The following is a 14663-nucleotide window of genomic DNA, read 5'->3' on the forward strand; positions in this document are numbered from 1 at the left end:
GAGGGGAGGGGAAGTGAGAGAGACAACACGTGGCTGCCATGTAAAATATCCCTTTAACATCTGATAGAATTTCACTCCTATATCTCCAGTTACTGTAATGCAACTTTCTAGTCAATGTGACAGCTTGCAGTTCATATTAGAATTACACCTTGTTCCACAGGGTGATATTATAGACACAGTGATCATTCTAACAACATATTACAGTATTTACTGAGGCAAAAATCTCACTGAAGGGAGTATAGCCTGAACAAAACTTCAGGATCAGGCCCCATATAACTTTCATTTTGTTTCCAGTCAAAAAGAGAGACTTCTCAATGCAAGGCTGGCATTCTAGAGTGAGAGATAGCATGGACAGTGCCTGAGTTACTGGACAAGAATGCAGGGTGACTTTCTGGCCTCATTCGCTGGAGTCAGGATTTCATCTTGGGATTCTACTTCCTGCTCCACTACGGACTTCCCATGTGACCTTGGGCAAGTCACTTCACCTGCCTGTGCTTCTTTCCCCTCTTATACCATAGGTGTCTCCTCTATTTACATTGTAAGCTCTTCAGGCCAGAGAACATTTCCGACTATGGGTCTGTACAGTGCCTAGCATAACGGAGCCCCCGTCTCCACTGGGGTCTCTAGGCGCTACTGCAATACAAATAAAGCATTGATTTTTGTTAAAGCTATCTATATTCATAAGAGAGAAAGCAGTTACCACTTGAAATATAAGCTAAGTTTACTGATACAGGAGTAAAATTCACTGTGCTTTACAATACAGCATGAGTGGCCTTTTGTCCAGGGACATAGATGTCAGTACTCTATCCAGTAGAGTGTTTAGATGCTCCTTTGCACATCTCTCTTTCGGCTTAAGTCAAGTCCTATCTTATACGTACCCACCAATAAATAACAAAGCAGCGTTGATCTGAAACAGCATGTTAGAAATCATTCTTTATTAAGCACCAGCTTAACATCATTTGCGTACAGTACTCAAATGGCTTTCTGTTCCATCTTCCCCCGCAGACTGACAGCTTTTCCTCATAAGCACTTATTCTTCCTTGGTATAAAATGTATATGAAACAAAGGCAAAATATTTTATACATCTTGCTGCAAACTGCTTAACATTGTGACTGTATCTCATTGCCTCTTCATTGCCCAGGTCCTGACAGACTCTTATTCATGAACTGCCTCTTCACGAAGCAGGTCCACCACTAAGGGAAAGAAATACAGTGGGATCAGAAGATATACTGTAGCAATTTCCAGGTAAGAAGTTTGAGGCAAAACAAAACAGGATTTAAAACCAACTCAGATGTAATGGACCTGATCCTGCATTAGTTGCACATCCAGTTTTCTCCACTGGCTTCGACTGGAGTTCTAGGTGTGCAAGGAAGGCAGGATTAGACCCAAAGCGTGGATTAAGTCAACACATTGTCGTATAGGGTTGCAGTACCAGACTCATAGTTAAGGCTGAGGTGATCATTTCGATCTAAGCCTTTACTTTCCATTGCTTATAAAAAAAAGAAGATTAAGAGTCTCATTCTTAATCTCAGTCCAACTTTTTTTACAAAAAATTTAAAAGGTCATTTCAGTCACTTCTGAATTAAGTAAAAAAAAAACTCATACAAGATTTACTTAAAAAATTTATTCTCTTGCACTTGACTCAAAAGCAGATGCAGTCAAGACTGTGGATATGGCATGTGGCTGAGTCTTCAGTGACTTGTAGGCAGTAATTCTGAAAAATAATTGGGTTGATAATTGTAAAGTTACTCTTGCTTATGTGCAAATGTCTGACTAGCCAGTCAGGAACTGATGGATCAATCAGCTATTTTTTGCTACTCATATCTGTAGCGAAGGGCTTTCCCACATAGGAGTGATCACATCAGACCTAACTTGAATGATGCTGAGTATCCTGAACATCTACTGAATTCAATGCAAGGAATTGAGAGTTCTCAGCTCCCAGGTGGTGCTCACCACTTCACAGAATTGGACCAACAAGTGGGGACTGTTACAGGCCTGCTCTTTAAGAGGATGCCTCTACTTATGCAGCCTGAATTGGCGTTTGCTGCCATATCACATTACAAATGTTTGTCTTAATCACTTTTCACTATTCCACTAGCCTCTCAGGATTCTTGTTTGACAGGTTCTCCCCCATCTCTCCCTGCTGTTTTTCCTTTATCCCCCTTGTTGCTCTACTGCATTCCATGCCACAGACAAGCATTTGAAAACTATCCTTTCAACTCCTCTATCTACACCCTACACACCTTTTAAATAGCAAACCGAGCCAAGTTTGACTTGATTTTTTTACATTATTTCTGGGGTTAACATTTTGAAGAAGGAGCATGCCTCAAGCGTCCACCAGTCAGAAAAGAAAGAGAGCCTGTAATTGGGATAAATAATCACCCAGTCATTGAGAACGGCATCTTACCTTGCTAGGCTTGTCACTTTGGGGATCGAACACCTTTTCACAAAGCCTAAGACCTGTTTCTTGTCTCAGCTGTTGCAAGTAGGCCCTCATCACCTCTAAAACAGAGCATATACCAATACAGGGTTAGAACCAGGTCAGATTCTGTCCAGCCAAGTGCCTCACTGTGTGAACTTAGGCAAATCGCTTAGGGTGAGATCCACATGGGTACTTAGGTGTTGCAACACTTAGGCATCGCAGCGCTCACTTTCAGGTGCCTAGGCTGCAACACTGCAATCCATAAAGCCTGCATTAGGCGCCTAGGCTCCTATACAATGAATGGTCAGAGAAAGGCATCTTAAATGTGATCCACAAGAGCCACCATGCTAGGCACGGAGCCATCTAAGCTAGCCAGTTGAAGATACCAACCTGAAAGGTGTGTGCTACATCCTGCCTCTCAGGTGCCTAAGCCTGGGATGCAGGGTAGTACCTAGGTCTGCTAGCTATCCCAGTGGAAGATAGGCGCTTGGTCATCTATGCTGCAGGGAGTACCCAAAACAAGACAACCAGGCGGGTGGCAGAAATTTCCCCTATAACTTTTAGCCTAGTGGTTAGAACGCTCATCTGAAAGGTGGCAGGTCCCTGTGCAAATTCCTTCTCTCCCTCCGAAAGAGGAGAGACTTCAACCACATCCTGGGTGAGTACCCTACCCACTAGGCCAGGGGTCGGCAACCTTTCGGAAGTGGTGTGCCGAGTCTTCATTTATTCACTCTAATTTAAGGTTTTGCAAGCCAGTAATACATTTTAACATCTTTGGAAGGTCTCTTTCTATAAGTCTATAATATATAACTAAACTGTTATTGTATGTAAAGTAAATAAGGTTTTTAAAATGTTTAAGAAGCTTAATTTAAAACTAAATTAAAATGCAGAGCCCCACAGACCAGTGGCCAGGACCCAGGAAGTGTGAGTGCTACTGAAAATCAGCTTGCGTGCCGCCTTCGGCACGTATGCCATAGGTTGCCTACCCCTGCACTAGGCCAAAGGTTATAAGGGAGGTCTTCCTTCTCCCTCCCCCAACCTCAGCTATTTTGTGTGAACTAGCATGGGGGGCCTGATCTGATAGTGATGCTCACAGGCTGCCTACCAGATGAGACTCCCATATCAGACACAGGCAGCCAAACGCCTATCTTTCCCAGTTGGTGAATCGCTCTGGGGCTGTGGCGTCCGGATGCCTATCATGAGGCAGTAGTGCGTATGGCTGGAGAAAAAGAAAAAAAACCCACTTAGGGCAGGTCTACACTTAAAACGCTGCAGTGGCACAGCTGTACTGCTTCAGTGAAGATGCTGCTACACCGACAGAATTGCTTCTCCCAGCTGCGTAGGAGCTGGTAGCTATGTCGATGGGAGGCGGTGAACATAGTGCTTTCTACACCTGGGGTTAGGTTGATATAACTGTTGCTCAGGAGTGTGGATTTTTCACACCCGAGCAACGTAGTTATACTGACGTAAGTTGCTAGAGCAGATGTAGCCTTAGATGCTGAGTTTAGGGACCTACAAGGCGCGGTGGCAGCCGGAACTCATATCGGTATTCTAGGAAAACATCTGTCTTCAAAAGTCAACACAATAGTATGATTGCACCTGGCTTTTCTGTTGTTAGTAAGTTTCCATTACAATTTTAATTGAAGATCAGGTATGAGATCTCTGTAAGCGTTTCCTTAGCTATAATCTGAACGCTACCAGTTATTGCGCTTCTGCTTTGCTTAGCTGTGTTAGAATCAAAAGGCATAGAAAGGAGCATTGTGGATTTCCACATTTATAGTTATTCAGTGACTGCAAGAGTAATTTCGCTCAATTTACAAGTGAAAAAAGTAACTCAACCAGGGATCTTTTTGGTTCATGCATTAGTAGTAAAGATTTTACAGGTTATGTCCAGCCTGCAAATACACCTCTGCATGTCTATGGTCTTCTGTGGGATTGTCCAAGCATAAGAGTGACAAGGTGGGTGAAGTAATATCTTTTATTGGACCAACTTCTGTTGGCGAGAGAGACAAGCTTTCAAGATTACCCAGACCTGAAGAAGAGTTCTCTAAGTTTGAAAGCTTGTCTCTCTCACAAAAAGGCTAAAAGATATTACCTCACCCATCTTGTTGCTCTAATATCTTGGGACCAACATTGCATACAAGCATAAGAGCAGAATTTGGCCCTATAAATGGAACTAAGCTAGCTATTCAGTTGACAGAGCTAGAATAGGTCCAGCTCCCTCCCTCTTAGCTAGTAAAAGTGAAAAGTAGGCACAACCTATTTTTGTTCCTAAAGTCAGCAGATTTGAATCCAGGTACACACAGGAGGCAGAACCATTAATTAAGAAGGTACTGTTTTACATAGTTATTTTTCTGGCTTTAGCCACAGAATTAATCCAGGCTGTGAACTGCAGGCCAAAGCATGGCTTTAAGAGACACACGACTACTTTTATTCTTACCATCCTCCTGTTTGTTGCCAGGTTTGGCATAGAGGGCATTGAGTGGAAAGCCAGGCTCTCCGGGGATTGGGAAGTTAGTGATTCCTAATGTGTACATTTCCTTCTCTCCTTGGCCTTTCGAATTACACTGGAAGAACCAAACAAGAGAGATCATTCACAAAACAAAAACAAAAACACACATACACAAGCTGGTGCAGCTGAAATGTTATACTGAGACATATCAGGGCTTCCCTGAGGAGAAAGTTCCTCCCTGAAGAGTCCTTAGGTTTTTATAGAGTACAGAGCCCCTTGCTTCTACCTAAGAGGCTTTCTGGAATATCTGTGGCTCTGGCAGTTGGGATTGATGATTGGTCTAATATCTGTACCACCCCTACTCCTGGCGGAATTCTGCGGAACTGCGCATGCACAGAATTCTTGTCCCACGCAGATTTCTTTGCTTCCCTGCAGAAAAATTATTTTCTGACTGGGAAGCAAAGGGAAGCCACAAAGGCAGTCATGCAACCCTCCCCAGCAGTATGTTTTGTGTGACCAGGGCAGGCGGCAGAGAGGTAAATCCCCACTCCTGCCCCTTGCCCCACAGTGAAGACTCAGCTGGTGGCTCCTACCCTGTGCCAGGCACAGCTGCTAGTCCCAACTGGGCTGGGGAGGATAAGACTTCCTCTTCCCCTGCACGGCATTGAAGACTGAGTCAAACCCACCCCCAGATTTCTCCCTAGGCTGCAGGAAGCTCTGAAAACTCCCCACCCATCGCTCCTCAGCTACAGGAAGAGGGATCACTGTTCGGGGAGCTGCTTCCCCATCTGCCTAACCCCCTCATACCCAGACCCTTCGCTGAGCCTCAGACACCCAAAACCTCCCCACCTCGCCAAGCCCCACTACCCCTGCACCTGGACCACCCTGACAAGCCATCCGCACCCAGGTCCCCACTCCACCGAGCCCCAACCAGCTGCACCTAGATTCCCACCCCACTGAGCCCCACATCCCCATTTGGATCCCCCTTTGAACCCTCCAAACCCAGACCCCCCTGCCAAGCTCTATCCCCACACACACTCATACCCTGCCCCACTGAGCCCCAACCACCTTCACCTGGACCTCCCTGCAGAGTCCCATTACTGTTACATCCAGAACCTTCCCAACAAGCCCCTATGCATCCTGATCACCTCCTGCACCCAGACTGCCCCACACAAAACCCTCTCAACCCACATATAGATGCCCCCACACTAGGCCCCCCCACACTTAGATCCTGCTGGGCTGAGCCTGCCTGCCCACACCTGGTACACCTGGCCTGGAAGGGCAGGGCCCTGGGGCATTTTGGGGGCAGGCTTGGTCCTTGCATTGTGTCAGGGTTGGGGGCAGCCTCACTACTGAGCCATGTCCCGGGGCTGGGGGGAGCTGCAGAGAGATCTCCCACCTCAGTGCAGCTGGTGGCCTGTGCTCCCCAGTGCCATGCTGGAGCCTTCACATTTATTTGACAAATAAAATTTGCAAAATTTTAAAATACTGTGTGCAGAATTTTTAAGAATGCCCTCAGGAATAAACCCCTAGTGTGGCCAGTTACACTGGGATAAAGGTGCCTTATACCGTATAGCTTATTTCCCTTCCTGTATAGGACCAGATATACTGGAGTAAGCACCTTTATACCAGTATACCTGGGTCCACACTTGGGGGGTTGAACCCCTTTAGCTGTGGTGGTATAGTTAAAACAGTACAACTTTTGTGCATAGACAAGCCTTAAAATGTAACAAAGTGGCCAAATTCTTCTTCAGACGTGAATGTACAACCCCCACCAGCTTCAATGGTATTGTGCACAGATATAATCAAAGGCCAAATGGGACACGCAGTAGAAAGAGAAAGTTAAAGAGCCGAGAGATTTAGGCAAGGGAAAGATTACGGTGAACTTGAACTGGGTGCTTTCAGATTTGAGGAGTGGGTGGGGAGCAGATGATGGAAAATCTGGCAGAGGCTGATGACTAACAATTATATTTGGATAGATGGGGAGGGACAGAAAGAGGCAAGAAGCAGAGAGGCTAGAAAGATGAAGATTATATAGTACTTGATGCTGCCTTTCATCCTGGCTACAACCTGCCGGAAAAAAGGGATGATGAAATAATTAAAAAAAAAATAAAATAAAGATTTACAATGGAAATGCTGACAAGAGCTAAAACCATGGCAGTGCTGGCAGGACCTGCTAGAAACATACTGTCCATGTGAGAATATTACAGAACCAAGAATTATCAACATTACTGGGGGACAGACAGCCTGGGAGCAATAAGAGGAGCACAGCACTAGGTGTTAGGAATTCCTGCCACTCACTCACTATGGCCTTGGGCACATCACTTACCCCTTTTTACAGAGAGGTTAAAACTTATCCCAATCAGAAATTTGGGTGTGAGGGCCCATGTTGTACAGTGCTTTGAAGCATTACATTCTAAACAACAACATTTTTCCCTATCTAGGTTTCCACACTGCCTTGGCAAATCAGCAGAACTGGCACATTTTTGTTGCCATTTATTGTATTTTCTTCCTTTAGCTTAAATTCAGCTCCATTTTTTTACCTTTTGCAGCTTTTTTAAGCATTCGGAAATGTAGAGAGTTATGTAGATCAAGGTTCTGTCAGCCTCATTCTGCAAAATAAAAGGAAGCAGAAGCCACAGCCATTTGTCAGCAGCTGTAAAAACGATCATATGTTCAGCCTACGGCCTCTCACAAAAAAGACACATTGACAGCACAGGAGACACATTTACCTTACTTAAAAATAGTTTTAACTAGAAAAAAACGGTTTCCTTCGTTATATACTACATACAAAATATACAAATTCTCAGAAACTTTAAGTTTATTGCAGTGAAATAGTTCTAACATTCCAACAGGGTACCACACTCCAATAACTGTTCTGTGCACAGAGTTTGAATATCTTAAATAATTTCTTACCTTAATTTCATAATTCTTGAAGAAGACATTTGCTTTGAAGTAGTAGATGGCTTCATCTATAATATCTGTGTCCTTTGCTGGCAAGAAAGGTAGGAAATGTGAAAATTAGGCAGCACTTAAAGATAACATCACTAACTATTAAAGTTGGAAACAGAGGAATAGTATTTGCTGAGACCTACATCAAATAATACCACTATCTTTCATTTAATTCATTTACAAAAACAATTATTCTTACAAAAAACAAAGCCGCAGTGGTTTCGTGCCATTTCCCAGCAAAAATTTAATAGGAAAGTAAGTGCTATGGTAATATCCCACATGACCATGGCCTCATTACTTGCACACAGCAGCGCGTACTACAGGACACTTACTGTAAGATGAAGTATCAATGAATTTAAGGTATACACTTGTCAAAATAAATTTTACAGTCAAGCAGCTCTGATATTTTTAAAATCCTAATTGCTCACTCCATTATGGGCAATAAATCAGTAATTCTCAGTAGGTCTCCCGTCATTAGTGGGAAATAATGAGGGTTTTGTTGTCATTAAAATACCTTTTGAGACCAGTTCTGGAAAAATAAACTCCTTTGAAATACAGCAGAAAATTTAAAAAAGAAAACTTCACTTTCCTCTTTAAAAACGCACAGAGCAAATGATCTCGTAACATTACATTCAGCAGGCTCTGGGTTTCCGTAACAGAGCTGTAGAATCATCTGAATCGAGATGTTTTCCCATTTCAAATTCAAATATTTTAATGCTGCCAGGTGGTCATGAGACATTGTGAAAGACTTCACAGGATGGAAAATATTGAAGCAGTAGCCAGTTATTATAACAGGCTCTAGATAATGCCTCACCACCATTTAAAAACCTAATGAAACCCACAACCCACAGTTCTGAATCTTGATGGCTGCACGATGCAGCAGGAACTAGCCTGAAAAATAGTGAATTTAGGCTTAATTTAAAAACAAAAACAAAAAGCACACACACCAAAAACAAGAGAATTATAGAATGTATTTAAAACTACAACAGGGTCTCCTTAGTGCTTATAAGCTTATGCACTCTGGAGTCATTAAAGAGAAAACAAATCAAATGTGTTCATCATTGAAGATACACCAGGAAGATACCACATTATTATTTATTATGGTAGCACACCTGGAAGCCCCAGTCAAGATCAGGGCACATGTTTGATCACATCACACTGTTCACTCTGCTTATGTGTTACACCTCTTTCCCCTGCCCTTCATCTGTCCTGTCTGTTTAGACTGCAAGCTCTTGGGACTGTGGATTTGGTGTTTGTGTCTAGCACTAAGGCACCTTGATCTTGGCTGGTCCCTAAACACTACTGTAATAAACATGATTAACAATAATGGCTCCATTCCACTAGATGCTGTGTAAACGCACATGAAAATATGGTCCCTGATTCAAAGAGCTTACATGCTATAATCCCAATCCTACCATTGGGTCTGTGCAGGCAGACCTCTGCACCTATTGGGAGGCCAATTAAAATAAACGGGACTCCACATGCATGTATGTAGATACAATTACAGGACTGGTGTCTTTGAGTGCAAGTGACATGTGAAGACCCAGGATGATAAAATGCCTACCAGAAGCAAGGGCTAGAGATAGAATACTATTTGGAGCTAAATAAAGCAAATCCCAGAGGCAGGAGGAGGGAAAACCAAGTTGGAGTGAAAAGATAAAAAAAAAAAAATCACAATTCAGAAGCAATAAAGCTACAAATAATTTTGTACAAGAGTCACAGAAAGGGGAGAATTTCACAAGACAGTACTGAGTAGAGTTTGGAATCAGCTTAACGATGTTTTAAACAGCAATTGAGAGGGACACATCATAAAAATTAGATCAGAGGATTCCTCTTCCTAAAGAGGCACTCAGGGGCTTGGATAGGGAAGGGTAAATCTCTCAGATAAATGGCACAGCACAAGGAAAAAGCAAAGCCCAATGCAACAGCATCAACAGCCACCTGAGAGCCATTTTCCTCCATCACCAGGTAGTACCCCTGTTTCTAATCTGTCCCTTTGTTCCTCACTCTGAGAACTGGACACACAAAAATGATTCAAAAGCCTCAGTTATATAATGTTTATACAACAGTCCTCTAACCATCTCCAGATCACACCGATGTGAAACATCGGTCAGAGAGATGCCTAGTGCAGCATTTAAGATTGGCTTTGAATGGACTGCAAAATAAATAAACGCGAATATAAAAATAATGTTTTTAAAGAGTGTTGGGAACCTACTTTCCCTTGGAGCTGGTCCTTTGAATTGACTTCTAATGGGTAACAAAGCCATGTTCCCAATTAACTTGGTATCAGAGTCCATTAAAGTGGAGTGATAAGCCTGTAACAAAGAGGAAGGCTGACTGTGAGCGATAAAAAGAAAACAAGCATTTTTCTGCCCTGAAAGAATAAAGTTACACAAGCTTCCCACACATCTCCTCCAAACGATGGATGCACAGTTTATCCGGTTAATAATGATCCAGCAACCATAGCTTGTGCAAGTCCATTGCTATTTTCTCATCTAACTAATTAGGCCTAACTAACATTGTGGGGGAAAAAACTCTTACCATGGAACTGCCATAGGCATAGTCTCACCAGTGACAATAATGGTGAATGCTATAATGTAGACCGGGTCCATGGGTGTGTTTCATCACCATGTGGTCTAACTCAGAGCAGGTCTCAGTGACTTGGTGGTAAAAATGCTCATATCCTTCTCCATTTTCACTCCCAGTGAAGCTTTACCAGTAGACACTTTCCGAAAAAATGCCAGTGCACACACCTTAAAAGTCATATTCTACTTTGGCGCATAAGCTTTTTCTTGACAATTGCAATACGAGCCAATGCTGTATAAAGGAGGCTTACTCCAAAATATACATGCACTTAGAATACATGTTTAAGATACTCTAAAGCCCCAGTGTTGGTGGGGTTTTTGTGTTTCTTTGTTGTGTTTTTTTTTAATATAAAAATAATTTTCATTTATAATTCCCCTAGTTTATCAAACAAGGAAATATTGTTAATTTTTTAAAGAGTTTTAGTGACTGGAAAGGCTCACCTGGTCCCTAAGTTTTGTAGTGGCCTATGGGGCAGAGCCTTGAGTGAGGGCAATGATCATATATTTCTACTCTATTTCATTATGATGCTAAGTGATACAGGACAACAGTGCCTTTCAGCCTTAGGAACGCTGTGTAAAGAAAATTACACAAGCTAAACTGGGATGAAGTTGCAATGTAAAGGCCCCAGTCATGCTACTGGCTCTCTGAGCACAGAAGACCCACTTAAATCAACAAGGGTCTGCCCACCCAATCTAATTGTAAAATCACAGCCAAGTGATTTGGCATCCACAAGCCTATAAGAAGCAAAATCCTTTGCAGGAGACATTGACGATTATTAGTGCTGTGGGGTTTCCACTGTCACTAACTATTGCCATAAAAGGAAGTTCCCCTTTTTTTCAGTTGAAGTGACACTTCCCACAGCAGCAGCTGCACTCAGCCTTTTCCTATTTCTACACAGGGAAAGAAACCCACATATGTTGTTACATTTAATAACCTACCCGATTCCTTTAAACTCCACTGCTGGGCTGCAGATTGCGAAGGGAGAAGACGCAAAGAGGCCCAATTTATCACCCCTGGGCCTAGCATCCCCATAGCACTTTCCTTCCCTTCCCTGGCTAGCAGCAACCCAGAGCCACTGCCTGTTCTCACAGGGCAACAGGATGCAACACAAGCAAACACCAGAAGCGGGTGCATTGCAGAACTGCACGCGGTTCTTTCCCTTACCGGCATTTTTGGTGGCGACAGTTCAGTTTCACAGGAGACAGAGCAGGAAGCTGCTTGAGCCAGCAATGCAGGGCTTGCAAAAGAGCCAGCCCTTCCTGTCCCACCCAAGGCTGCTGCAAGCAGGAAGTGATTGTGCGGAGGAGCTGGCCAGCAGGGGGAGTCAGAGCACTAAGAAGACACCCACAGCTGAGCCTTTGAGGGTAGAGACAAGTGTGTGTGCCTACACACACCTAGGAGAGGATGCTTTTAACTGAGACAAATTTTGCCCTGCAGTCACCATCAGAATGTTGTGTCACACACATTTCCATCTGCTGGCCTGGCAAGTCAAAATTAGTCTGTAAAAATCATCTTGAGTTTACAGTGGCTCAGGTTTTGGAAGGGGCTATGGCAAGATTTTCACTTTCTAAATGCAATGGACCAAATTCTTCCCTGATGTAACATCATTGAAATTAACAGGCTTCAGAGCCCTGATCTCTGCTTGCACCACTCCAGATGGATTTGTTATTGCCAGGGGCCTGCATACCTGGGTGTGAACTAAACCCACAACATTGCAGAGAGAGAGATTCAAAGCAGGCAGCTTCACCAGTGCAAAGCACAGTTCTCCTTGTCTCCACTAAGGTTTGCGCTGTGCAGTTAAGTTGGTTGCTGGCTGCTGATTGCTGAATTCAAAGTATAGACAAGGTCTGTGGCACCAGTCCTGCATCAGCTGCACATAGAAACAAAAAGTCCCCCCCCAAAATCATTAGATTGACTCAAAAATCTTTTTTTTTTTTAATAACATTTAGTGCTTTTGTTTTCCTTCTGGGTTTTGAGCTCAGAAGGTTCGGCTTTTCTCCACAATCATGATAGCTAGAAACTTACTTTAACAAAAATTGAAGTTGGGATTTTTATAATCACTTGACTCCAGGAGCTGAGATTTTAAGAAAAACACCAAGTATCGTGAGACTCATGTTAAAATCATGAGAGCTGGCACCACTCTGGACACAAAGGCCCACTTGTGAGAATCCCAGTGCCGGATCAAGGCCTAGATCCCTGCCTGAATGTTTACTTTTTTTCTAATAGAAACCCAGCAGGGAAAGATGCATCAAGGGCACTTTCTCTTTTACTTAGTATGAGAACAAATATGTTCTTTTAAGACATTATTCACTTAAAACCAATGCAGAAATGGCACATCTTCAGGGTATTGTTCGAGACCAGGTTTTGTAGAAACCATTTAAATTTTCTAGCAATGTTTGTTTCTCTGCTTTTATTTGTTCCTATTTGGACCACTCTGTGCAATCCTTAACCAGCCGTCACCTAGATTTTTTTTCTTTTTTAAGTTAATTCTCCCCTCTCCTTGCAATGATGCTGCCCCCACAGAAGACTTGAGGGGCCTGCACTCTCCCCCATTCACACAGGATTTGCTCCTCAGATTCACCCCACCATTACCAGATTTGTCCCCCTTTGGACTCTCCCTGCAAGCCTGCTCTTGCTATCAGCAGCTTAGACAGATTCCTTGTTTGAAAGCAGAGGGCAGATTGAGAGTAAATTATACCTGCTGATGTAAAAAAAAATAAAAAACGATAAACTATGCTCAGCCAGCATTATACACTCAGGCTTACCTAGTTCAAATATTCACAAGCCTCACAGCTGCTCAGCCGTTAAGTGTGGAACCCATTTATTTTATTTAGCTTTTCCATAATGAGGTATTCTCACACACAAACACATATAAACTAATCAAGATACTTCTACAGATTGGGAAGGGAGCCATTGTTTTCTCTCTTTAAATAAATGAGTAATGCTCTAATATTATGGTGACAGGGACCATTATCAGTGCCTAGATCATAGAATATCAGAGTTAGAAGGGACCTCAGTAGGTCATCTAGTCCAATTTTCTGCTCAAAGGAGGACCAATCCCCAGACCCCTAAATGGAGCCCTCAGGGATTGAACTCACCAGGCTGAATTTAGGAGGCCAATTCTCAACCACTGAGCTCTCTCTCCAAGGTTAAGCATTTAATTAATGCAAAGCTCTATTAGAAAGTATTTGTACTTCATTGAGTCAAGCTTCCAGGGAGACATATATCTCATTGGGTTAGAAATTCTGTGCATCAACATGTTTCTATAGGGAGAGATAGCTCAGTGATTGGAGCATTGGCCTGCTAAACCCAGCCTTGTGAGCTCAATCTTTGAGGGGGCCACTTAAGGATCTGGAGAAAAATCAGCATGTGGTCCTGCTAGTGAAGGCAGGGGGCTGGACTCAGTGACCTTTCAGGGTCCCTTCCAGTTCCATGAGATAGGTCCATCTCCATATATATATTTTATTATTATAGTAAAGTGCTGTATTTCTCATCATGGAAAATATCCTTGTATCAAACTGAGCACACAGTGGCTCAGATACAGGAGTGGGTGGGTGAGATTCTGTGGCCTGCATTGTGCAGGAGGTCAGACTAGATGATCATAATGGTCCCTTCTGACTTTAAAGTCTATGAATCTATGACATGATCACTAGGTTCAAGAATAAGGATTTTAAATTCTCTTGCAATCCTTTGAAAATTAAAAATACAGTCTTCAGCCAAAATATTTTTGTTGGTCCAGCTTTTAATATGATACAGATGAGTCTGGGATTTATTCAAAAATAAATCTACTTCATGCCTCATCAAAAGTCTCTGCAAGCAATCTAGTTTCTTAAGATTAAAGGAAAGGGACTTTATGGGGACTTTGTCAGGTGTTTATATGTGATGAGCAGAAAAACCTAAGCAAAAACACAGATTAATATAAATATGGTATTGTATTAGATGATCTAATTCTCTCTTTAGTAAAGTGACAGAAAGCTCATCCTTTGAACCATTTAGAACTCCAGAAGTAGATATTGAGACAGTCACAAGATATGATCCAAATGCAATCCTAAATTAAAGCATTATTTCCATTAAGATGTTCATATAGTTTTAAGTATTTGTGATTAAAAATTTATCATGTGCAATGTTAATAAATGGATCATTACAAATAATATAATTTAATAATGCTCACATATAAAAAGCTAACAGATATTTGATAAGCCTATCGGTTAAATCCAAGAGTATACTTGGCATGTATGACTTGCATACAAT

General features: G+C 42.5%; 1 protein-coding gene across 1 annotated transcript; it reads right to left on the reverse strand.

Moving 5' to 3' along the window:
* Positions 1 to 902: 902 nt before the first annotated feature.
* On the reverse strand, positions 903 to 11686 carry ARPC3 (actin related protein 2/3 complex subunit 3). The gene is made up of 7 exons (XM_030582974.1): positions 11577 to 11686; positions 10042 to 10141; positions 7791 to 7867; positions 7418 to 7486; positions 4863 to 4989; positions 2408 to 2502; positions 903 to 1193 (listed from the first exon to the last, which is right to left on the reverse strand). The coding sequence occupies exons 1-7, from the start codon at positions 11580 to 11582 to the stop codon at positions 1131 to 1133; spliced, it is 537 nt and encodes a 178-aa protein (XP_030438834.1). The 5' UTR covers positions 11583 to 11686; the 3' UTR covers positions 903 to 1130.
* Between the last annotated feature and the right edge of the window lie 2977 nt (positions 11687 to 14663).

This window comes from Gopherus evgoodei, chromosome 13, assembly GCF_007399415.2.
Source record: "Gopherus evgoodei ecotype Sinaloan lineage chromosome 13, rGopEvg1_v1.p, whole genome shotgun sequence".
Lineage (NCBI taxonomy): Eukaryota > Metazoa > Chordata > Testudines > Testudinidae > Gopherus > Gopherus evgoodei.

Bases quoted from the DNA above. Each gene is read 5' to 3' on its own strand.
- ARPC3 (XM_030582974.1), bottom strand. The intron at 2,503-4,862 runs GTAAGAATAAAA...GCTCTGTTTTAG, and splicing joins TGGCAACAAACAGGAGGATG to AGGTGATGAGGGCCTACTTG. The intron at 1,194-2,407 runs GTAAGATGCCGT...TCTTTCCCTTAG, and splicing joins AAAGTGACAAGCCTAGCAAG to TGGTGGACCTGCTTCGTGAA.